The sequence below is a fragment of the Neovison vison genome, chromosome X (assembly GCF_020171115.1).
Source record: "Neovison vison isolate M4711 chromosome X, ASM_NN_V1, whole genome shotgun sequence".
NCBI lineage: Eukaryota > Metazoa > Chordata > Mammalia > Carnivora > Mustelidae > Neogale > Neogale vison.
In genome coordinates, this window is record NC_058105.1 from 104083670 (window position 1) to 104110717 (window position 27048).

General features: G+C 36.1%; 1 protein-coding gene across 7 annotated transcripts in view; it reads left to right on the plus strand.

Moving 5' to 3' along the window:
- The window catches only part of DMD (dystrophin), a 1990807-nt gene that overhangs the window by 883414 nt on the left and 1080345 nt on the right, over positions 1-27048 (plus strand). For all 7 annotated transcript variants that reach the window (XM_044235639.1, XM_044235638.1, XM_044235634.1 and 4 more), the window contains one exon: positions 6028-6175. In XM_044235639.1, the coding sequence (XP_044091574.1) occupies positions 6028-6175 (148 nt within the window). The remainder of the gene's footprint in view (positions 1-6027; positions 6176-27048) is intronic.

Genomic DNA, 27048 nt, shown 5'->3' on the forward strand with positions numbered 1-27048 from the left:
GAGGGAGAGAGAAATCCCCAAGCAGACTCCCCATTAAGCCTGGAGCCTGATTCCAGGCTCTATCCCAGGATGCTGAGATCATGACCTGACCTGAAATCAAGAGTTGGATGTTCAATCACCTGAACCAGCCAGGCACCCTGAGAAACATTTTTAACTGATAAATTTAAACATTTTAATAAAAATCTTAAAAATATAACTTCAAGGGGTAAAAGGCAAAATAAAAGCACAATATTGAGCTAATCAACATACACAAAATAATACATATTATATGTTTGCATTTGTAAAAATGTTCAAAAGAGTATATAAACCAAATTCCAGTGTTTGGGAGGCATAGTTCTATTACATAAATTACAAAGCTCTAAAGGAATGATTATCGTGGAAGTTGGGAGGGAGGTTATATTGTGGGGGCAGGAGACAGGAGTGATTGAGTGATCGAGAGGGCGTTCAGGAGGTGTTCTAGCTACTGGAAATTTTTTTTAAAAAATTTCTTGGCTTGGGTGATGATAACATGGGATTTTGTGTATCCTTATCTGCATTGTTTCACAATAAAATGTGTTTAAAAAATACGTATAGTGTGGGTAGTATCAGACATTGCCCCCCATTGATTCTATGCTAGAGTAATGATTCAACTTCCATAAACTTGCTAATGATTTATCCCTACTGAAGAGACACTGACATGTCGTAGATTCTATATTGGTGATTAGATTTGCATTTGAAAACCTAAACCAAATAGAGGTAGAACAATTGCACCAACAACTACTACAACTCTGTGTTGAACATTGCCAGATACTTTTCTTAGAAATTTAAATACTTTCATTTCACCCACACAATTAACCTTTAGGAGGAGATAGGTACTTCTTTCATACTTACTTTTCAGAGAGGTCACTTACTGGTCCAAGGCCACCACAGTAAATGATGAATCTAGAATTCCAACCTGGACAGTATGACCAGTGTGTTCTCTCTGCTTGAAAAGATGAAGTCATGGGTTCAAGGAGAAACCTATATCCATTGAGTGTTTGGAGTGAGACAGTCAATTATACATGTGGATCTGAGTCCAGTATAAAAAAAATAAACATCAGAAGACATGCTTTAGCCTAGAAATCTGGGGCAGTGCTTTAGGAGAGAAAAATAAAAAGGGCATAAGAGAGGTGGGCAGAATTGGAGCCATGAGAGAACTCCTCAGAGTGGGTCAGGTTCTGTTAAAAAAAAAAAAAAAACCTTCATAACTTATAGCATACTTAGGTCTTACTACAAAATTATATTATTGGGAAAGTGGGAAAGAAGGTAGGTAGGGAACAATAAGGTACTATGATTTGGGACAAAGAACTAATTTGACTTTATTTATCAACACCTATAGTTTAGATCATGAAGCTTTAGCCAAGGTACCGCCCACTCACCTCATCAAAGATGAAATATGTAGGAAGAAATAATCAACAACCTAATGCTGAGTTAGCCAACTTAAGTATAAAGCCACAATGGATGTGTCAGATGGCTACTAGGTTATTATTTATTTAAATCTATTTCACAGAATTGAGCACCATCTTAATGACCTGAAAGTGTTAAAGTATGTCCCAAAGTACCTAAATTACTCTGTAAATGTAATTTATGCTTGAGAATAATCTGACTAACTTGATTTAGAACAGCAGGAAGTAAGTTATTCCGCACATAAATGAAGCAGCAGTGTAATTTTAAATACTGCTTGCATAGTGAATGAGAATTCTAATATTTGCAAAATTTTAAAATCACTTGATTTATTATCCATATGTTTATACTGACATTTTTGTCCTTTATTTAGTTGGTTTTACATTTCCTCTTACTGCCAGGGAAAAAAAGCATCTTTCCCCTAGTAATACCATAGAAGGTAAAACTTATATTTATTTTCCTGAATGGTATTTTTAATATCTCTATGTATTTCTAGGTCTTGCTTCCTTTTTCTCAATCCTGGACAGTCCAGTTAATGGAGTGAGAGGAGAGGAGTTTAGGGAGCTTAGTAACTGGTTAGAGATTAAACTTATAAATGTAACATTGTAAAACTAGCAAAATTTATACCTATTCATTCAGAATTTTCTTTGCTGGGAAAGAGTCTAACTTTAAAAGCAGTTATGATAAAAAATAAAATTTTACATAGTAAGTTCAAGAGTAGATTTAGACTTTGCTGTTAATAATGCATATTAAAATTCTGAAAAGTATATTTTAAAATTTTATGTGATGCTTGAAATGGAGTTTAAAATATTATTACTCACATTAAACGCCATCACGTGTAAAGTACATACTTTTATACTTTAATATTTTGTTTGAATAGAATTACTCATTTTAACATTAATTTTAATAATGAAATTAAATCAACTTTATAGTGTTCAAACTTCTGGCAGTTGCAAGCTATAATGAATGCTTTCGAATTATATATTTTACAAAGGCACAGTGTAAGTAGTTCAGACCAAAGCAAAAGTTTGCATTGCAGGAGTTGGGAAAAAGGAAGAAAGAGAGCAAGAAGGCATTTCAAGAATATGGAGTTAATGTGCCAAGACACACAGCCCTGAGGCAGTAGCAGGGCATGGGGAACCATGTCCTATGTGGCTGACAAATCCATCCTGTCTCACTTTTGTGGGCCTGGAACAAGGATGGAAAAAAGAGAGCCTAGGCCTATATTGTATTTCCCTTCTCATCCTACCTCTGGCTGTCTTGCAGAGCTAGGGATGCCATGATCAATTGTAGGGGCCCTTACGGTTTTCTTCTTTGGGGGAATTTAGAGAAAAGGTAATCTGTGAAGAGGAGCAGGGATTGTTGGGGGAGGAGGCTTTGTGGAATCTAGTGGAAGGTGGTAATTGCCAGTGCTCTGAATGGTGGAGGGACACATCTGTGCAGCAGCCTGGAATGAAGAGTTGGCATTTACAGTACAAATGTTGGAAAAACAGCCACCTGCCAGTAGCTGAAAAGAATTGGCAAGAGGATAATTCTGGTGATTGGATCAGGGAAAAGAAAAGCAAAGTAAGAAAGAGACTGATGACTGCTACAAAGGTGAAGGAATGGTAAATTGTGACCAAATGTCAGCTCCTCTGTGTTCTGGTTATCTTCTGCCTATTTCTCAAACTGTGGTAGCAGGAAGAGAGGTGGAGGTAGTAGTCATTAACGTATGAAACTGCCTTTTTTTTTTAAGATTTTATTTATTTGTTTGACAGACAGAGATCACAAGTAGGAAGAGAGGCAGGCAGAGTAAGAGGAAGGGAAGCAGGCTCCCTGCCGAGCAGAGAGCCCGACGCGGGGCTCGATCCCAGGACCCTGGAATCACGACCCGAGCTGAAGGCAGAGGCCCAACCCACTGAGCCACCCAGGTGCCCCGTGAAACTGCCTTTTAAAATTATTTTGAAGTTACTGTATTTTCTCTGAATATCAAAGTATGAAATGCACATTGTAGAAAAACTTAACAACATAGAAAAATATAAAGAAAATTGAAATCAATTCTAGTCTCACCAAGATGGAAAAATACCAACTATGCCTCATCATTTTTTAAGTTCTCATTTAACAAAAATTTTGGCTCCATTGATGTGAGTCACTATGAGACATGCAGTGTACAATTTTCTTTTAAAGGGGATAAATTCTTGGGGCACCTGAGTGGCTTAGTTGGTTAAGCATCCAACTCTTGACTTTGGCTCAGGTCATGATCTCAGGGTATAGTGATCAAGCCCCATGTTGGGCTCTGGACTCAGCAAGGAGTCTGCTTGTCCCTCTCCCTCTCCTCCTCCTCATCGCTCTCAAATAAATAAAATCTTAAAAAAATAGAGATTAAACTCTTAAGATGTATCTTAAGTCATTTATTGTGTATTATATAGTGCTGAAAATATATGGAAACAAAATTATCATTACACCACACAGAATACTTCCAAGATCATTTTGTAGCTGATGGTTATATCACATTTGATCAACCCAAGAATGTCCATAAATATTAAAGGCTGAATTCTTACTTTTAAACTATCTCTAGTTTAAGTCTACCCCTTTTCACTACCATTTGCTGCCTTTTTTAATGCTACCAAAATACTGTTTTAGGTATTTTTGAAGTAAGAAATATAGTTCGAGTGCCCGGGTAGCCCAGTTGGTTAGATGTCTGACTCTTAGTTTTGGCTCAGGTTGTGATCTCAGGGCCCTGATCGTAGGGTCGTGAGATTGAGCCCCATGTTGGGCTCCATGCTCAGTGCAGAGGCTGCTTAAGTTTCTCTCTCCTCCTCCTTTTGTCCCTCCTCCCTCAAATAAATAAGTAAACCTTTAAAAAAGAAAGAAATACAGTTAATAATCAAGTGTGATATCTGATAAAATGCACTGTAGATGTAGATTCATTATTTGGGAGATGATAAAGAAGACAAAATCCTGGCAACTATTTCTTTGAATTACTTAGCTAGTAAGACTTCATATTGAAGAAAAAGAAATCCTATCAAAGAGCATGGAATACCATGAAAGTCACCATTCAAGCCAGAGAGATCTGGGAATTCCCTTTTTCTCATTTTATTCCTCTTTACATTTACCTAGACAGACTGCTCAGACTCTCACTTTTCTTCAGTGGAAAATGGGAATAATAATTGTTATGTTGAAGGGGGTGTTTTAAGAGTACCTGATATAAGTAAAAACATGGAGCCCAGTGCCTGGCTCATAGTGACTATTAAAGAAATGTTAATTTCATTCTTTTCCTATTGAAACAATAGGGAGTTGGGGCATTATTTAAGTTCTAAGATTATCTTAATTTCCTAAATGGAGGTAGAAATCTGAAAAAAATGTTGAGATATTCAAAACTATAACCCACTACATCTTAGAGAACTCCTACAGGCTCCTGGACTCTGAGGTGGCCCCACAGCCAGGAATTCTCAGGATGGTTTTTGGTTTAATGCTAGAAAATACCTGTTTGGACAGGCCTCAGGAGACCCAGTAGTTCATAACCCCCTTAAGACTGTAAAACTTATGGTTGGGTTATAGACATTGGGGAAGGTATGTACTATGGTGAATGCTGTGAAGTGTAAACCTGGCGAGTCACATACCTGTACCCCGGGGCTAAAAATACATTATATGCTAATAAAATTTTTTTAAAAAAATTAAAAAAGCATGTAAAACTTACAGTGTTTTTCACCTTGAAAATATGTTAAAATCACATGGATGCTTTTAAAAATAGTAGTGTCAAGATCCCACCTGCAAAGATACTGATTTAATTGGTGATTCTTAGTGCAACTGTCTTAAGGTCAACATACAACCCTGGCTCATTTCTGCCTCTGTCACTTCTGTGACCAGAGCATAACCAAGTACCTCCTTCTTAATATTCTTCCCATGTGTGATATTAACACAGTACCTTGCACTGAGTTCCTTCAGCATTCCAGTTAAAAATATCACCAGATACAGTAAAACAAGAAGATTTAAGGAAGACAATAATCACCACCTAACTAGTATATCAGTTAGTTGGTTACATCTGTCATCCTGGATGCTTGAGAACTTTAATAAATAAACTCTTATGAATTAAAAGTAATAAAGAAATTGATAGGCTTCATGAAATAATTTGTTTTTATTTGCTTCAAGTTTTTATTTAAATTATATTTAGTTAATATATAGGGTAATACTGTTTTCAGAAGTAGAATTTAATGATTTACTGTTTATATTTAACATCCAGTGCAGATAATTAGATTTTTATCCAAAAAAATATGTTGTTATTGAATATCTAGCTTTGAAATGCTTAATTTCTTAGGTGCTAATATGTTTTTTAAATTTCTGAATTTTTAAAAAATCAAATATGCTCATAGGGAAGAAAATGTTAATACTCCACAATTGTTTTTATTTTTGTTTCAGTCAAGAAATGTGAATGAAAACTACAGCCTCTTTAAAACTCATCCTTTTTATTCAATATCATTTATTTCTGTTAACTGAAATTGAAATCTACAAATGTGAGAAACTATCAAAATAATATCCTTACCCATATAATATATAACATATATGCTATGTCCATGTAATTTGTATAATCCATTTACTTTTTCAATCCATGTTTTTCACCTCTAGGCGATTTGACAGATCTGTGGAAAAATGGCGGCGGTTTCATTATGATATGAAGATACTTAATCAATGGCTAACTGAAACTGAACAGTTTCTCAAAAAGACACAAATTCCTGAGAACTGGGAACATGCCAAATACAAATGGTATCTGAAGGTAAGATTTTACTATCTCTTTTTTCACACTGTCTTTATCTTCACTACAGTATCACAGTTGTTTAACTTCTTTAAGTTCAAGTTGTAAAGGATGAAGGAAATTTACAATTCCCGACTTTTGTTGTCATCACTACACGTACTAGAACATCATCAGAATGACCATGTTGGGAGCCTGTGCTGTTGACTCTGTGTCAGGGTGAGAGTTAGTCTAGATCTAACTGGTTTCGCTGATGAACTGAGAAATATAGTTAAGTCTGTGATACAGGCAATAATCTTATAACATGATGTCCTGTGGCTTTGTAGCAGTGTGTGTTTTTGCTTTATGTTGAATCCTGTCCAGGAGAATTTGTGGTATACTTAGAAATAATGAAGTTGCTGGAAATATCCGTCATGACAGAATTACAGTTTTGTTTCCCTAGAGACAATTGTGGTGATGTAGTGAGATTTCTACATATTCTGTTGACAGAATGCCTTTTGAGATCATCCAGAGGCCAAAACAATGCAGAGTTAATTGGTGGTATTTACTGACTTTTTTATGGTTTATGTTAATGGAAATGCAACATGTGGATTATAAACAGTATACAGTTTAATTTCAACTTGCTGTGTCTTTTGAGTATACAGATTAAGATAAATTAGATTTTGGAAGCTATAACTTAGGTAATAAAATATATAGTTAAGGTACAAGAAATGTTGAGTTTATTACACCAAGTATAAAATATTTTGGTGAATTCTTAGCTCAAATTGTCCATGTATTAATTTTAAATCAAGCAGATTTGTGTTGTAGCCAATTTTTAATGCCATAAAATACTGATTAAGACAGATGAAAACAAAGTAAAACAATTTAATTTCAGACATTTCAAAATGCAGGATTCATAAAAGCAGCATCATATTCAACTTTACAGTTCTCTATTCTCATATAATTTCTTGCATAGCAAAAGTATCTTATGAATTAAAAAAGTAAGCATGTAAGCACATACATATAGGTAAGCTATATGAACATATAATATGAATAATCTTAAAATCTTATATAATTATGTATATATCCATCAAACTTGTATATACATGAGCATTGGCATTGAAGATAGAGGAAATCCATGGCTTTTCAATCTGCCATCATATAGAAAATACATTTTGTAATAACACTAAAGTGAATTTGGGGCTAATACAGCATTATGAGATCTCAAAAATACATGCCATTAGGGTGTACTTGAGGAGATGTTAAACCTCTTGCCTTTTCCAGAGACAACCTATACAAGGTACATTTTAACCTGTTTTTATTATTTAAAAATATATATATACTCACTATAAAAATAATAAAGCAATGCAGAAGTATATGTACTCTTCCATTCTACTCCTCAGAGAGTAGCTGTTTTGATATGGATTTTGGTACATATTTCAAGTCAGCATCTTTGGGAGGCCCCCTTTGAGTTGGAGATTAACATATAGAAGGCTTATTAGGGAGTGCTTTTGGAAATCCAGCAATTGGTTTATGATGTGCCTTGGTATAATTTCCTTCATGTTTCTTATTCTTGAGATCTGTTAAGCTTCTTTGAATTATGGGTTTTTAGTTTTCTTCAAATTTAGAATTTTTAAGGCATTGTTTTTATGTTGTGTTCTTTTTATTTTCAGTCTTTTTTTCTGTGTAAATCATATTATATGATTTGTATTGTCAAATTGACCAATCTAATCTTTTGCATTACCTAATCTGTGGTTAATCCCATCTAGTGTATATTTTTAACCCCAGACACTGTTTTGTATGATTCAACACCTTGTTGAAGTGTGACTTGAGTCTTTTTAAATCTTTCATGTCTCTACTCAATTTGTGAATCTTTCCTCTACCTTTTGGAAAATATGGAATACAATTATAACAACTGGTATAACATCCTTGTCTACTAATGCTACCATCTGTATCTGTTTTGGGTCATTTTCAATTAAGTTTTCTCTTCATTATGGGTCTTTTTTCCTGCTTCTTTGGACAAATGGACATTTTGACTGGATTCTGGATGTTGTGAATTTTAACATGTTGAGTGCTGGTGTTTTTGTGCCAATAAATATTCTTGACCTTTGTTCTGAGACACAGTTAATTTACTTGGAAGCAATTTGATCTTTTGAGCATCTCTCTTCTAGACTTTGTGAGTTTTAAGGAGAACAACATCAGTCTAGGGCTAATTTTGCTCTGCTACTGAGGCAAAACCCTTCTGAGTATGCTCTCTGATGCCCTGTGAATGATGAGATTTTCCACAGTGGCTGGCAGGAACAGACACTATTCCCAGCTGTTGTAAGCTTTGGTGGCTGTTACTTTTCATCTTTTTGCATAGTTTTCTCCCTTATTATGTGTAGTTTGCTCACATATAAAAGCTGATCAGGACCAGCTGAAGCCTGGAAGGGAGCTCTTTTGGGGTCTCCAATGTTCTCTCTCTGTGTATCTTTCTCCTGTTTGATACTCTGCCCTGTAAACTCTAGCCATTTGGGCCTCCTGGAAGTCCCAGCTTCATCTCATGAACTTGAAGAGACCTCCTAGCTTTGTGAGGGTTTCTTTATCCTTTGTTGTAGCCTGGAACACTCTCTAGACAATAAGTGGCAGCAATTATGGGGTCACCTCATTTGTTGCCAATTTCTCAGAGATCAGTAGTTTTTATTACCAAGTATCTAATGTCTTCAAAACCATGATTTCATACGTTTTGTCCATTTTCTTCAGTTTTTGCTGAAGAGGTTAAATCCGGTCCCTGTTACTCCAACTTGACCAGAAGTGGATATCCATGCCAAAGGATTTTGATAGCATTTGATCTTTTAGTACATTTACTTCTGCATACTCTTGCAACTATATGATGCTTATAAACCTTGAGAACGTCTAAAGATCCTCAGTTCTTGACAGTGTGGTTTAGTTGTTGTTGCTAAACATCTTATCAAAACTTTTCCCCTTAGTTGAAGAATTTTTTAAAAGATATTTTATTTAGTCTGTTTTTTTTACTCAACTTATACATGAAATAAGAAAAGGAATTCTACATGTTCAGCGAAAAGTTCTTCTAGCTAAAGAACTGTGAATGATATTGCAAATCCTCTAAACAGTAAAGGTGTTTTTTCCCCCTAGCTATTTAGAAGCTCCAAAGTCATGTACATGCATATGTGCATGCATTCACACACACACACACACACACACACACAGAAACAAGATGCCCACAGTTATCTTCTATTCTTCTAAGTCTCAGAAAATAAGTCCAGAAGGACACTGTAAGGTACCACCATTAGTAAGACAAATAGAATTGCTGATAATTTCAGCTATCTTGGCCATAATCATTGTTGATTGAATAACAACAAATAAGAGAATGAGTTTAAAATTTTGCTAAGAAATTATTTTAGGAAACAGAATGTTGATGGTGCCTTTTAGTAGCAGACAGATTTGTTGGCATGAACTGGAAGTGGTTGCTTTGAGGGAAATCAACCAATCTGCCCATATACTAAACAGATACACACAGGGGTACACTGGAGTTTAAAGACTCATATGTATAATTTTTAGCAAACATATCATGTCTGAATATGAAATAAAATAAAAAGTATGTACATGTATGCTTTTCTATATATATTTCTCTCAAACTGCCTTTTCTTTAACTCATTAACTTGAAAAAAGATAAATCAGTGTCCTACTAACACTTGGTAGTGTCATTCAAAATAATGTGACTGCCAATAACAGATAGATGGTCTGGTTCCATGCAACCCAGTGTTTTTTTTCTCTGTCCCAAGTTAATGATAAAATTAAATATGTGAATTTACATGTTTCAAGATATTCTAAAAATGTGTCAAGCCACAATAGGAAATCTCTTTCCAAAAATTAATTTTTTTGCATGAGAATATACCAGTTATGTTATATGCTACCAAAAATTCATTTGTTAATACTTCCATTTATTTATTTATGCAGCTTCTTTTTTTTTTCAAGATTTTATTTATTCATTTGACAGCAAGTGACACAGCGAGAGAGGGAACACCAGTGGGAGTAATTGGATAGCAGGCTTTTCGATCCCGGGATTCTGGGATCATGACCTGAGCCAAAGGCAGCCACTTAACTGACTGAGCCACCCAGACACCCCTATGCATCTTCTTGTATATTTATTCCACCAGCAGTAACTGAGTGCATATGCAAAGTTCTATCACCCATAAAAATATTGACTTGCCATATTAGGCTCTAATAGAAGTTCAGAAGTTTGGCTAAGAGGTTGGAAGCCACATTCAGAAAGTATGGGTTCAAATCCTAGCTCTTTTAGCTTAATAGTTGCGGAATCTTAGGAAAGTGTTGTTATGTCTCTCCATGCCTCTGCTATCTCTTCTCTTAAATAGGAATAAAAAATAGATGTGCAGATAGCATTTAGAGTTTCATTTTCCACAAAATAATTACTCATTAAATGAAAGACTTTATTGTAACTAATCACTCTTCATAAGTGATTAGCCTGTATTTATAAAAACAAAAATTTATTTATTACTGAATTACTGTCCCAACCATCTGAAATACATATTAGGCAACCTGATAATTTCATTAAACCTTATCTTTTTATGAATTATGACAGTTCTCTCAAAGTACATCTCTTGGATTAGGAATTGAGGAAAATTCTAGTTCAGCCAAACACATCCTCCTCAGATAGTTGACACTTCTGCCTACTCATTTTAGAACAAGAAGAAATGTTAATGGGAGTTTTCAAAGGGAAAGCTGAACACCACGAAAGAAAGTTATGAAAATAACATTAACTCATATAGTGACAGAGTGAATTGGTATGCCAACAAGTACCTTGAGTGAAAATGGGATTGTGGAAATCATAACATGTCCTAACATTTAGCTTTACACGTCCTTCTGGAGTAGAAAGCAGTAAGCTTTAAAACATGAACTGTTATTTAATGGGGTTGAAAATTCTTGAGCTTGACAGAGGAAATTATAAAAATCACCATTAGATCGAATATTTAAAAGAGTGGAATATTCCTGCTATTCATAGAAACGGAAACTGTTTGTTTTATGGGGTAATGCTGCTTAGTGGACCATATTTCAACTCTGAAAAGCAGTTTGCAGTTATTCAATATATTAAACATAAAATGTCCATAGGACCCAGCAGTTTCACTCCTAGATTTGAAAACATGTGTTCAAACAAAAACTTGTAGATGAATGCTCATAGGAGCACTATACATAATAGACACAAGGTGGAAAAAACCCAAATTCCCATTAACAGATGACTAAATAAAAATTAACAGTACTTCCTAAAGAATGTTGCCATGAATATAAGCATGACACCTTTAAATCTTAAGAAATTCCATTTAAAAGCTACTAAGTAGTAAACAGAGAAGGGATTTTTTTTAGATGAAACTTTGTAGGCTTTAAATCAACAAATGTTAAGCCAACATAGGGAGTGAAGCAGCAGTGTGCTATTTTGACATGAGTTAACTGATGTTTTTAGGCAAAACATCATCTTTTTAATGTGAAGTTAACTGGTCTTCTGGTATATCTTTCAGTGCTACCATGTTTTACTCCTCCACAATATATATCATATTGTACATGTGCAATATATTTATATATATTGTTGTAAACAAATTCAATTAAAAGCTGTTTACTTTGTAACATAGTGATACATCTTAATTCACTGTAATTGAGGATAAAGTCAACATGGATTAAATATGTCATGTTGTAGTGTTCATGTTCACCATCAAATCTCAAAACCTTAGTTTAAATTTATGTCCCAGTTAAGTAGAATATACTTTGCCTTTTCTCAAATTGGAAGCTTGCATGAAGAATGGAAAATTCCATAGAGACTCTGTAGTTATAGTATGAGAACATTACTGTGAACTCTCAGATGAAATGATAAATGGGGAAAAAAGGCACTGGTGTTTTGGAGTAGGGGAGGGAGGCAAAGAAAGAAGAATCTAAGAGTCTATGTTTGGCAGCTCTGCAGCTCTGCCTTACCTTGGCTATTCGTGATAGAGAAAAAAAAATCCAAAGTATTTTTTAAAGGATCTAAGTCTCAGAAGTTTAGATTCACAGAGTACACTGGAGTTACGTAGGGCCTGCCCAAAAGTTGGAGACAGGCATGTCCGTGAAAAGTCTCTTTTTCTCATAAAGGAAGTCTCACCCAATTTGCAGTCCAGAAAGGCCTCAAGCAGCAGGTGTCATTGCCCAGAAATAAAAAGAACTAAATGGATGTACATAAGTCCCTGACACTATGTGTTACAGAGCAAATTTTGGTACTTTTCTTTGGAGGTACTCTAATACCTAATTAGTAATCTACTCCCTTCAAATTACTTTATAGGAGATGAACGATTTTGAGTGAATATGGATTAAATCAAAGGCTATCTAGAAAAAGACATATGGTGTAAAAGACCAAATTGAATACAAGTATGTTTTCTATACAGTCGGCTTTTACAGTGCTGATTTTCACCAGCTGGCTGGTGAGTTGGACGGCTTCTTAACAGCCTCACTGCTGGGACTCAAATGCTGATAGGAACTTCGATGGAAAAATTACTTGAGTAAAAATTTGTGCCATCTGTTGCCCTTCATTGGGACCCCGATGTTAAGAATAATTCATACTATCGCCAGCCCTTTATATTTCCCCAGCAATAATGAAGATTTTTTGTAGTCCCAGTTTCTGTAACTAAAGGGCACAAACTAACATTAAGGGAATGAGCATGAAAATTGAGTGCAAAGAGAATTTGTCTCTCATCACTTGCTTTAGGGTTACAGCATTGTGTAAACATGGGAATACATCTTACAGTGAACTTTTCAATGTTATTTGCTGGTAGTGGCAGGAGAATTCAGTCTTAATACAGTTAAACAGTTGGGCACTTCATTCTTACGTAAATATAGTTAGCCTTTTATTGCTGCTTAGAAACTCCTCTACAACTTCTTGGCTCTTATGCATCTTTTCAGAAGTAGTAAATAACAGATTTATTGGGGGTTTGGCACAGTGCAGAAATTCATAGAGGGACTCTAAATTGTTGCCTATCAAATGTGTCTTTCATAAAATAAGTATATTAAAATAATTGGGTATTTCCAATGACTTGTTCTTGTTGTCCAGCATGGCATGTTTAAGAAGATGACAGATTGCCACCCATTATTGGAAAGAAGCAAGAACCAAAACTATAACTTATTGTAATAACCATAGCAGTAAAGAACTTCTTAAAATGCATGAAAAACATGTCATCCCTAAGGGATCCCCATTCTCAGAGTAGAGTAAGAAATTATCAAGAGAGTAAGAATCTGCAAATAAAAGTGAAGCATGCTAATTGAAAATTGAAAATTAAAAAAAGAAAACATGGCTCACATCAACATAGAAGCAATATGAATCTAAAATTATTATTTGATGAAGCATAAGATTAATGCTAATATAAGTGATTTTTATGAAGTGCAATAGTTTGCAAAGAGGATGTTCTAGCCACACTGATCTTGCTGCTTCTTTTCTCAAAGTTTCTTACCCTTCCTTCTTTTTTTTTTTTTTGAATATCTTTTATTGTGAACTGCTCTGTTCAATTTACTCATTCTTAATTCCTTTCTCCCATCTTACATGCTTGTGTTTATTTGTTTTTTTTTCCAATTTATTTATTTTCAGAAAAACAGTATTCATTATTTTTTCACCACACCCAGTGCTCCATGCAAGCTGTGCCCACTATAATACCCATCACCTGGTACCCCAACCTCCCACCCCCCCACCCCCGCCACTTCAAACCCCTCAGATTGTTTTTCAGAGTCCATAGTCTCTCATGGTTCATCTCCCCTTCCAATTTACCCAAAAGCACATACCCTCCCCAATGTCCCTAACCCTACCCCCCTTCTTCCAACCCCCCTCCCCCCAGCAACCCACAGTTTGTTTCGTGAGATTAAGAGTCACTTATGGTTTGTCTCCCTCCCTATCCCATCTTGTTTCATGGATTCTTCCTTCTAATGGCTGTTCCTGCAGTTAATTTTGCTTTTCTCTTTGCTTAAGGATTTCACTCTAGCTCCAGCTCTTAATCTGCTATGTCCCAATCCCCTCCCTCTCAGGACTTTTTACACTTCTCTTTATTTATACACATTTGTGCTCTATTTTATTTTCCTCAGACATGACCTTTTGTAACTTTTCTTACCTTAAGGATCTCTCTCTCTCTCTCTCTCTCTCACACACACACACACACACTTTCTTTGTAACACTGTCATTTGCTAAAATTATAATATATGCTTGCATGTTTATTATCTGTATTTCCAACTAGAATGTAAACCTTGCAGGGACTTGGTCTTTCCTGGTCACAGATATCTACTCAGTACTTAGAACAGTCTCCTTGTGGGGTACATAAGTGGACCAGTTTCTTAAGCACCTGACTCTTGATTTTGGCTCAGGTCATGGTCTCAGGGTCGTGAGATCAAGCCCCACATTAGGGTCTGCTCTGTGTTCAGTGTAGAGTTTGCTTGAGACTCTCTCTCTCTCTCTCCTCCTGCCCTTCCCCCCGATCTTCCCTCTCTTTCTCTCTCTCTCAAAAAACCCTATCTCCTTGTATATGCTGCATATAATACTCATTGTAATGAAGAATTAAATAAATGAAAGAATTATACATTCATCCCATTATTGCCTTAGATAGACAGACTATCCCCAAACTTGTTCTTCCTTCTATTTTTACCCCATCTCATGTCCAAGAAATGCTCCCTTATATTGAGCTGTCCTGTTCTCTTCTTTGTACAAAGTATTTTAAATTTTCATATTTGCTGATGGTTTGACAATATGATGGCTTCATTTGCTTACTCCTTGAGCATATTATAAATACCTGAATCCATTCAACAAACATTTAGTGTGAGCCTACCACATGCAAGTGTTTGTTGGCTGCTAGGGATATGGAGTTGGCAAAAATGCCCATTTCCTTTAATAAACTAACAATTTCATGAGTTTAGCATATTAAGGTTAAGGTGGAAACACATGGCAGGAGTCATTATTCCAGAAAGCTCTGGAAGCAGCCTTAGGGAAACAGGAGTTTGTTTTCTATAGCACTTACTTGTGCTCCCTAGTCCTTTTTGATACCCCTTCATTATACCTCTTGGATTCCCAAGCTCAACTGAGAAAACATGACTTTGGGAGCCAGGAAAGAGCAATATTGTGAAAGGCAACACAAGGAAAGAGCTATCTCTGAAGAAGTCACCCAGAGAGTGAGAAACTGTTCTGACATAAGTTGTAAATTTTGGAAAAATGATAAAATTGACAAATTATAGGATAAGAGGCCTGTTCACAGATGAGATGGTTCAGAATGAACTATTCATCAAGCTGAATAGCAAGTATCTAGTCATAAGAATCTTTCTACTCTATAACCAAATTATAGGTACAAGCCAGAAACCACAACTGTTTGCAAATATCATAATTTACAAATTTTAAAGTTCTTGCTCTTTTATGAAGCTATAATTGGCAAAACTTTACTGCCAATTAATTTGTATTAAGTCATTCTGATCAAAACTAATAAAGAGGGATGATTCAGGGTTATGGAGAAAAGAAAAAATAGATGCGTTGGAGATGAATGCATATTTATGTAGTAGCATGTTCCCCCTTAAGGTTGTATTAGTTCACTATTACTTTTTATCAGTAGATAATTTTAGTTTATAACTATGTAGTCCTGCATATTTTAATCCTTTCTTTGTCCAGGTTCAGGATTTCACTTTATTAAGACTCATTTTGAGGGATATGGCAGAGAAATTGAAATAATAGAGAAATGTGCTACCCTATAGATTCTAGCACTTCATGTAGAATATTGAACTGGTTATTATCATAAGTAAATATCTCACCTTCAATATCCCTCAGCATACTTGCAATGGAATGAATTTTAATACAATATATTACACTTAATATTGATCCTAAGAATATTAAATTCTTTAGAGGAGCAAACTTGTGGGACCAAATCCTGCTGGCTACCTGTTTTTGTAAATAAAGTTTTATTGGAACTCAGCCACACATATTTACAAACTGTCTATAGCTGCTTTTTTGCTACAAAGGCAGAGTTAAGTAATTACAGAAACTGCCTTGCCTGGCAAAGCTTAAAATGGGAACTGTATAGCTCTTAATAGAAAAAGTTTACTAACTCTTGCTTTAGAAGATAGAGTAATAAGTTGCAATAAAAATCCAAGTGTCCTTTTTACCTTCTGTTTAAGTGTTCTTTGTTACTTGATATAAGAGAGAAATGGACTTGGGCCATGTTGATAAAACAAATTGAAATTCACGGTAACAGAAAGAGGAGAACAAAAATAGACTTGCTATTTAAGTCAACTTTCTTTTTTTTTTCCAATTTATTTATTTTCAGAAAAACAGTATTCATTATTTTTTCACCACACCCAGTGCTCCATGCAAGCCGTGCCCTCTATAATACCCACCACCTGGTACCCTGACCTCCCACCACCCCCCCCGCCACTTCAAACCCCTCAGATTGTTTTTCAGAGTCCATAGTCTCTCAGGGTTCACCTCCCCTTCCAATTTACCCAAAAGCACATATTTTTTAAAAGACTTTTAACCAAACTCCAAGTTAATGCTGGTCCCCAGCATTAGAGGGAAAGAGAAGTGGACTCTCTGCTGAGCAGGGAGCCTGATGAAGGGCTTGATCCCAAGACTCCAGGATCATGACTTGAGTCCAAGGCAGACGCTTAACCGACTGAGCCATCCAGGTGCTACAAGTCAACTTTCAACTCCATGAATTAAGAGAAGGGGTTTGATTAAAAACCAAAAGATGTTTTAAAGTTGCTTAACTAATGTGTGCTGGACTTAGTCATTTTGAAGAGTGTATAGCAACTGACTTACTGACAGTACCACCAGTTCCTCTTGGGTAACTGCACAGCTTTAGATGGACATTAAATCAAGCATTCTGTCCAAGAGAGTTCTAGAGGTTGTTCTGCTGGAGCTTTTCTCTCACCATATCAGTGATCCTAAGCATAGGTCCTAAGCTTGGCCAATCATATTTTTTTCTTGAGACCTTTAATCTTGTGTTAAGTGATGAGGTTGGAGTTTATTCATTCTAATGAAAATGACTGGTCATGAACAGCAAATGACTCCTACTATGGGGACTCTCTGGAGTCCTGCCTGTTCCATGCTTGATTCTTTGATTTTGCCTTCAATCCTATAAACACTTCTATTTCTTTACCATGAATCTTCTTATTGGCAGAGGCGATTTCCATTGCTTATCAATGAAGAACTGAAGGAAACTTAGTATGATTAGAGAAATTCTTTGTCTAGCCTGGCTCCTTTTATAAAGAACTTTGAGTCCCTTTGGAAAGCCTGCAAAACATAACCATTTGCATGTAACAAACAGTTTGCAATACTTTAAGATTGATGGGCAATTTCTATTTGACAGAGAAACAATTAGGATCAACTGTGGTCATATATTCCAGAATACCAGTGTTGTTTCCACGCTTTAAGTGTTGTTGGATCATTATATGAGATTCATAATTTTGTCCTGTTGTACCCACTTTTGCATTACCATTCAGTCTTAATTTATTATACACTATTAAAAGTTTTTAGGTAATTTGTTCTTATTGCTACTCAGACATTAAAATGTCTACAGGCTGTGAAAAAGAATAAATTTGATGTGCCAGCCTCATTCTCCAAATCCTGGCATTACAACTAATAGTACAGGCTTATATTGTGTTGTAAATCCTAGTTAACATGGATTTATCTTGAAAATCCCATTTTACTGCTATTTTCAAATAATAGTTTTTTCACACAGAGAAATACAATTTTTCACGCACAAGGATGAAATATCCTTGAATTTCTATTTGTTTTTAATAATATAGGGCTTTTGTATATGCTTACAAAAGGATACTGTATGTATTTTTTAAAAATGCTAATAATGGATTGGTGAAATAACCTTAACTTTAAAACAACAAAGTTATTAAACTATGTTTTACTGCTTATTAATTTATTTAAACAAGGCTTATGAACATTTGTTTAAGATCTATGTTATAAGGAGCAAACTCCACCAAGTTCTAGTTCATAGGAATTTGAAAATCTAATCTCATAACCAGGGCTATCCGTAGAAGAGTATTAAGGGCAATTCAACCAGTACCATAGCCACCCAAGATAATATCATTAAAAGGAGACTAAACTGTTAAAATATTTCATAGTCTCCTTGGGTTATCATTAAGAACAGAAAATTTTTTGTTGTTTTGTTTTTTGTTTGTTTTTTATTGTGTTATGTTAGTCACCATGAAGTACATCATTAGTTTTTGATGTAGTGTTCCATGATTCATTGTTCACGTGTAACACCTAGTGCTCCATGTAATACATGCCTTCCTCAATACCCGTCATCGGGCTAACACATCCTCCCACCCACCTCCACTCTAAAACCCTCAGTTTGTTTCTCAGAGCCCATAGTCTCTCATGCTTCATCTCCTCCTCCAATTTCTCCCCTTCATTTTCCCTTTCCTTCTCCTAATATTCTCCATGCTATTGTTTATGTTCCACAAATAAGTGGAACCGTATGATAATTGACTTTCTTTGCTTGACTTATTTCACTTAGTATAATCTCCTCCAGTCCCATCTGCGTTGATGCAAAAGCTGGGTATTTATCTTTTGTGATGGCTAAGTAATATTCCATTGTATATGTGGACCACACCTTCTTTACCCTTTGGTCTGTTGAAGGGCATCTCAGCTCTTTCTACAGTTTGGCTGTTGTGGACATTGCTGCTATGAACATTGGGGTGAGTATGGCCCTTCTTTTCACTATATTTGTATCTTTGGGGTAAATACCCAGTAGTGCAAATGCTAGGTCGTTGGGTAGCTCTATTTTTAATTTTTAATTTTTTTAAGATTTTATTTATTTATTTGACAGAGAGAGAGAGAGAGATCACAAGTAAGCAGAGAGGCAGGCAGAGAGAGACAGAGAAGCAGGCTCTCTGCCAAGCAGAGAGCATGATGTGGGGCTCAATCCCAGGACCCTGAAATCATGACCTGAGCTGAAGGCAGAGGCATAACCCACTGAGCCACCCAGGCGCCCCTATTTTTAAATTTTTGAGGATTCTCCACACTATTTTCCAAAGTGGCTGTACCAACTTGCATTCCCACCAACAGTGTAAGAGGTTTCCACTTCCTCCACAGCCTCTCCAACATTTCTTGTTTCTTGCCTTGTCAATTTTTGCCATTCTAACTGGTGAAAGGTGGTATCTCAATGTGGTTTTGATTTCAGTTTCCGTGATGATGATGAACAATTTTTCATGTGTCTGTTAGCCATTCGTATGTCTTCTCTGAAGAAGTGTCTGCTCATGTCTTCTGCCCATTTTTTGACTTACTTGTTTTTTGGGTGTTGAGTTTGAGAAGCTCTTTATAGATATTGGATATCAGCCCTTTGTCTATCGTGTCATTTGTGAATATCTTCTCCCATTCTGTGGGTTGCCTCTTTGTTTTGTTGACTGTTTCCATTGCTGTGCAGAAACTTTTTATCTTGATGAAGTCCCAAAAGTTCATTTTTGCTTTTGTTTCCCTTGCCTATGGCGATGTGTCTTGAAAACATTTGCTCTGGCCAATGTGGAAGAGGTTACTGCCTATGTTCTCCTCTAGGATATTGATGGATTCCTGTCTTACATTGTGATCTTTCATTCATTTTGAGTTTATCTGTGTGTATGATGTAAGAGAATGGTTGAGTTTGATTTTTCTGTATATAGCTATCCAATTTTCCCAGCACCATTTATTGAAGAGACTGACTTTTTTTCCATTGGATTTTTTTTCCTGCTTTGTTGAAGATTATCTGACCGTAGAGTTGAAGGTCCATATCTAGGCTCTCTATTCTGTTTTATTTGCCTATGTACCTGGTTTTGTGCCAATACCACACTGTCTTGGTAATCACAGCTTTATAATATAGCTTGAAATCAGGTAACATGATGCTCCCAGCTTTCTTTCTGTTTTTCAACATTTCCTTGGTGAATCAGGGTCCCTTCCTGTTCCATACCTGGGATGCAAGGGCGGTTCAACATTTGCAAATCAACCAAAGTGATAGAACACGTAGTAAAAGAAGAGACAACAACCACATGGTCCTCTCAATTGGTGCAGAAAAAACATTTTTCAAAATATAACATCCTTTCCTGACTAAAACTCTTCAGAGTATAGGGATACAGGGAACATTCATCAACTTCATAAAATCCATATATGAAAAACTTTCAGAGAATATCATTCTCAATAGGGAAAAGCTGAGAACCTTTCCCTTAAGATCAAGAACATGACAAGGATGCCCACTCTAGCCACTATTGTTTAACATACTACTAGAAGTCCTAGCAACAGCAATCAAACTACAAAAAGAAATTAAAAAAATATATATATATATTCAAATTGGCAAAAATGTCAAACTCTCTCTCCTCACAGATGACATGATACTTTATGTGGAAAACCCAAAAGACTGCACCCTCAAATTACTAGAACTCATACAGCAATTCAGTGATGTACAGGATACAAAATCAATGTACAGAAGTCAGTTGCTTTCTTATACACTAACAATGTAACTATAGAAAGGGAAATTAGAGAATTTTTTAAAAATTATTTATTTATTTTTAAAATTTATTTTCAGTGTTCCAGAATTCATTGTTTATGCTCCACACTCAGTGCTCTATGCAATACGTGCCCTCCATAATACCCACCACTAGGCTCACCCAACCTCCCATCCCCCACCCCTGCAAAATCCTCAGATTTTTTTTAAGAGTCCACAGTCTCTCATGGTTCATCTCCCCCTCCAGTTTCCCCCAACTCCCTTCTCCTCTCCATCTCCTGATTCCATTTACAATGGCACCAAAATCCATAAGATACCTTGGAATAAACCTAGCCAAAGAGGTAAAAGATCTATACCTAAGAATGATAGAACACTCATGAAAGAAATGGAAGAAGACACAAAAAGATGGAAAAATTTTCCATGCTCATGGATCAGAAGAATAAACATTATTAAAATGTCTATGCTACCCAGAGCAATTTATACTTTAAACGCCATCCTAATAAAAATACCAATGGCATTTTTCAATGTGCTGGAACAAACCATTCTAAAATTTGTAAACAAGAACAGAAATTTTTAAGTAGAATTATAATGATATTTAGATACCTGAAACACATGACACCAACCACTCCCCCATGCACGGAGCTTTATTATTTAGTTGTCCCACCCAAGAGATGAATATGCCCACAAGATTACATGTATTTTAGAGAACATGTGTACCGCCACTAAGTTCTAGTTTGAACATTTAGTCCTGACAATTCCTTGTATTTCAATTAAATTTCAAAATCAGTACATTTATTCTGTAACCATTGAGAGGAGAGCTGCTGTATGTCTGATATACAGGGTTCTCAACACGATCCCAATCTATTGAGAGAATACAAGGTTTACCAAGTTGATGAACATTTAAATGGTTGTTACATAAATGGTATATTCAACAGATGGACATTTGAGCAGTTTAAAATAACAGTTAAGAAGTTTAATAGAGGTAGATACAATATCAGAGGATTCAGAAAAGGGAGAACAGAAGTAAGTAACTAGCTAGAAGATTTGAAAGAACTTTGTAGAGGAAGTGATAAGGGAAATAAGGAAGAGAAGGTTACAGTCAGTAAAGGGGGGAATATTTGAAAAGTGATGGTGTTCTAAAAAATGGTGATCCTAGTAGCACACAATGAAAAGTACTCTTGTCAGATCACAGATACCTGGGAAGACATGGCCAGAAATGATGGTGAGGACATCATTTCCTTTTTTTACTGGTTAAATTTTTGGGTTTTTTTCCTGTTTTTTTTAATGGACTAGTATTTTCCAAACTGTGAGTCCTGAATCAGTTTGCGGGTCACTACCAGCATTTGTTTTGGAAGAAGCAAAATATAAAATATTGGGGTTCATTACACACATGGGAGAATTGTTTCATAGATTTTTAATTGTTGCTGCTTCAATTGTGTGTGTGTGCTAGGCTCTTTCTGATTGAGCATCAGAAGGTAGTAATGTGATGAGTATATGGGAAGCATTTTTTAAAAAATCAAGAAGCCAGTTTAAGAAATGGATAATTTGGGAAGATGGTATAAGATCAATTTTATAGAAAAACATATCCAGAAATATGTAATACAAAATTTATTTGAGTGTAGTAGCATATGAAGTTTATTTAAGTGCCTTGCTATTGTAAAAGTTACAAGTGATATTACTTGATGTGATTCTAAAAAAAATAATAATCTCAGCAAGATAAGTAGAAATAGTATTTTCTAAAATATTTTATTTATTTATTTGACTGAAAGAGAGAGATCACAAGTAGGCAGAGAGGCAGGCAGAGAGAGGGGGAAGCAGGGTCCCTGCTGAGCAGGGACTCAATCCCTGCTGGGCTCAATCCCAGGACTCTGAGATCATGACCTGAACCGAAGGCAGAAGCTTAACCTACTGAGCCACCCAGGCACCACTAGAAATGGTATTTTTAAACCCCTTTTTACAAAGACTCAGGAAGGTTAAATATTTTAACACAAATCACAAGGCTAATAAGTAAGGGCCTTGGGATATGAATATCCTGTAGTTTACTGATCATCAGCTAGAAGTTAGAGATGTTCAGAAAAAAATTAAACTGCAGTTCTGCCTAATATAGTATTGAGGAATCTAATGAAGGGAATAATTCTTGTTAATCACCACAGGACAAGGCCCTCTAAAAATGTGTTAAGGATGTTAAGTGATAAAGATGAAACTTCTTTCATAAAAGTTTTATTTTTATTTAGTGATGAGTACACCCCTATTTAACCCTCCTTACCATATCATTATCAGTAAGGCTGAAACATAACATCTTTAATAGTATGGGTTATAATTTGACTCATAGTATATCAAAATCAGAGTATTAGAAAGGACTATCTTTTTTTTATTAGAGATAATGTTAGAGTTGTTAATGATGACAATAACATTAGTCATAACATAACAAGGCACTTTATAATTTATGAAGCACTTTCAATTACATTGTCATTCTCATATTAATCTCCTGTTGAGATACAGATTTGGGGAATCCTTTATTACTGTAAGATGCAGATAACTGATGGGAGAGAAGGGGAAAGGCCAATTTTTTATTTCTCCCTGATTCAGAATCAAAGTAGAGTCTTGGCACGATAGCAGAATTTGGCAGGCAGCTTTTGTATATGGAAGATATGAGCATTGAACTGCGTGTAGTGAGAGCTTATGTCCTCTAAGAAAAGTCTGACAGTGAATGAAAGACTCATTGTTCCCACAAAGTAGCCACCCTTTGAAAATCATAGCCTAGGATTGAGTAGTTGTCTCCCTTTCCAAATACCCTTAGGAGAAAACCCACCATGATGTATATGGTCCCTTCAGCGCAAAACTGTTTTCCCTTAACATTACACAGCTCATGATAACAGCATTCTTTTGTTCATTCAACATAGTTTTGTTGAGTGTCAGGACAGCGCTGCATACTAAAGTTTTGATTGAGCTGAACAAGGCTTCTTTTGCACAGTGAATTTATTGCAGTAGAGGAAACACACGTGTGCTTTCACGTGAGGGGATAAGGGAGCAATCACAGTTCCAACACTCCAGGGAGTTAGTCTAGTGCAGGGAGAGATAAACAGATAAACCTTAAAATTGGTATGACACAGTTCTTGAATTTTATACTCACTGCATTTACAAAGTCCTATGGGAACAAGGAAGAGAGGATGATGAGCTCTGTCTGTGAATTGGCAGATTGATCAAAGATTAAGAGGACAGAGCATCCCTGGCCATGGGAACACATGTTCAAAGGCAGGCGACTTCACAAAAGGTAGGTTATTGGGAGAATGGTAGTAGCTTAGGGAGCGCAGGCTCCCAGGGGAGGGTGATCACATAGGCTGGACAGCAGGTTGGAAACACTGTGAAGGACGTGATATGGTACACAAATCTATCTATTATCTTATAAATAAAAGTTACTGAATATATTCAAACAGAGAAGTATCTGGACAAGGTTTACAAGTTTGAAGGTAAGGTTGTTTAGGACATTTGTGTTTTCTTGTGTACTTGCTAGGCATTCACATTGTGATTTTGGTGAGAACTTTTAAAGGGAAACTGTAGCTTAGTGTACTTGAAAAATTACAGCTTCAAATCATTCCTAGAGGAACACATTTGACAGATTTTGTGATCCTGTTGTGCTTATTTTCTTCCCAGACATTCCATATATAAAAAATTTTTAAATGATTTATTTCTATTTCCATATCCATCTGAAGGTGTTATGTATGTATGTTTTCTGCTTGAAAATAAAGCAGCAAGGGGTGCCTGGATGGCTCAGTTGGTTGAGCATCTGACTGTTTTTTTTTTCTTAAGACTTTATTTAACAGAGAGAGACACAGTGAGAGAGGGAACACAAGCAGGGGGAGTGGGAGAGGGAGAAACAGGCTTCCCACTGAGCAGGGAGCCCAATGTGGGGCTCAATCCCAGGACCCTGGGATCATGGCCTGAGCTGAAGGTAGATATTAAGTGTCTACCTTCACTTAATGACTGAGCCACCCAGGTGTCCCAGAGCATCTGACTCTTGATTTTGACTCAGGTCATGATCTCAAGGTCATGGAATAGAGCCGCACAGGGCTCCATGCTGGATGGGAAGTCTGCATGTCCCTCTTCCCCTCCCCCTAGTGCTCTCTCTCTCTCTAAAATAAATAAAGTTTTAAAAATCTTAAAAAAAAAGAAAGAAAAGAAAGCAGCTAATATGAGTAAGGTGGACTTCCTATGATCATCAAGTACTCAAGGATCTTACTATAAATGATGGAATTGCTCTAACTAAAAATATAGGGAAGAAACAAATGTTATTTTAGATATTATTCTCAGCTTTTCTCAAATCAGGTGTTAAGCTCTCATTGCCAAAGAAGGCGGGACTATAGAGGGCATGGGCTCTTAGCTAGTTGAATTTTGCCAGTCAGCTCTGCCACTATAGAAATTGACCAAATACTTGTGGAGGATCTTCTGTGTGCTATGTATTATTTCAGGAAATAGGGATCCAGCAGTAAAACAAAATAAGTGTGCATTCTCTAAATAGAAGTAAAGGAATGTCTGTTTAGTGATATTCTGTTCTTAATTTCCTCTTTAAAATAAATATTCCTTTTTGAGAAATACAGGACTTCAATGCCAGCACTTCAATATTTCACAGTTCTCAGGGATTTCTACCATTTGGGTGCTGGTAACTTAGAAGTCAAAACATCTATTTGCACAGAACTGTTAATGGAGGAAAGAAGTGGATGATTTTCCCTGCATCATTGTTGACTTTCAACTTACAACCAGAAAGGGACACAAGCAGTATGCCAGGGGTTAGGAGATAGGGCAGCCTCCCAACAGGATGGAAGAACAGAAGAGAAGAGAGAAGAATTTGAGAGATGAGGTGTCACTCCTGAGGTCAGAGGTTAGAGCTGTAATGGAGGTCTGAATGAAATGAAAGTTACCTTCAGCATTTACCCCCATCTTCAGCTTTGTTTGTCTGACCAGCATTTCACTCATTCTCTCATTTATTTCTCCAATAACCCAACAAAATAGGAAGTATTTCCTTTATTTAAACTCCAATTTTGGAAAGGCAAGGAGCTTTCCAGGAGGTAATCCAACTATTACCTCCTGGGGAGGTGGTTTTAGAATTGGTATAGAAATAGCTCCTCCTTAAAAGAAAGCCCCACACTGAGACAGTGACATAGTCACTAATGGTACTTCTGGATAGCAATGAAATATAGTATTTTACCATGAGCAATATTGTCAAAATGCCTATGCTCTGTTTCACTTAGCAGTGTCTCATTTGTGTTGATGCTACAGTTCTTGTCTATCTTCTGAGTTGTAGTGGCATCAAATCAATGCTGAACTAATCCAACTTTTGTTAGTGAAAGAAGAATATTCTTGGGGTGAGTTCTGGAATCTCCTCTCAGCAAAGAAGTGTTTTCCAAAGTTGCCTGGTGTTAAGAACCGCAACAGTAGATCTCCCTCTAGAGCTTCAATGTCCAGTTTACTAGTCACAAACTATAAGGAATAAGAGACTGCGTTTTTGAACCACAGCTCATCCAAATTGAGAAGGACAATGAGTGTAAAATACAAACTGGATTTTGAAGACTTTGTAAGACCATAAAAGTAAGTAAACTATCTCATTACATGGTAAAATGATAATATTTTGTCATATCGGATTAAGTAAAATACATCATTAAACATAAATTGACATTTATTTTTGCCTTTTGAATATGACTATTTGAATATTTGAATTTATAGGACTGATTTACATTCTATTAATTAAGAATTAAGTCCTCTCTAATAAGGCCTCAAGTGTTGTTAATCATCAGGAAACTTTGGGACATTCTATAGGGAAAGAATAAATTATGCTCATTAAAAGACTGGTGGGAAAAGCTATCAGGACCTTCAGGGGAGGAGAAAGGATTAGGGATGCCCCTTCTTCCTGGTATCATTCCTTTCCCAGACTTATTCTTTCCCTTCTTTCATCCCAAGACAAAACTGCAGAATTCATAGCTGGTATTCTGATTTAGAAAAAGACTTAGAAGTGCAACAGTCTTAACTATCCTCCAGGTTTTTCTACTTAAAAAAGAAATTCACAATTGAGGGTAACTGCATGATTTTCAGTATTGGGGGGGGATGTCTTTGTGGTAGGAACTACAGATGCTTCTGATATCCAGCTGCTAGAACCCTTCTCTCTTCCCAAAAGTTCACAGATAAATAAAATGTATGCTGTCAGCATTATTTAGTAGCTAGCAACTGGGAGCCCTCTGCCTGTGCCCCACTTCTGCTTGTGGCTCAGCACCCCAGAGGGTCTCAGACAACCAACTCATTCCAAAGGGGAAGACAAATAGTGTGGCCACAGATAGTATTTGCAACTATCAAAGCTTAAGGGAGAGTAGAATGTCTTCTGTAGTTGGCTCAAGTAGAAATTTGTGGCCCAACTTTTAGCATAGCTAGTAATTATTGATATCT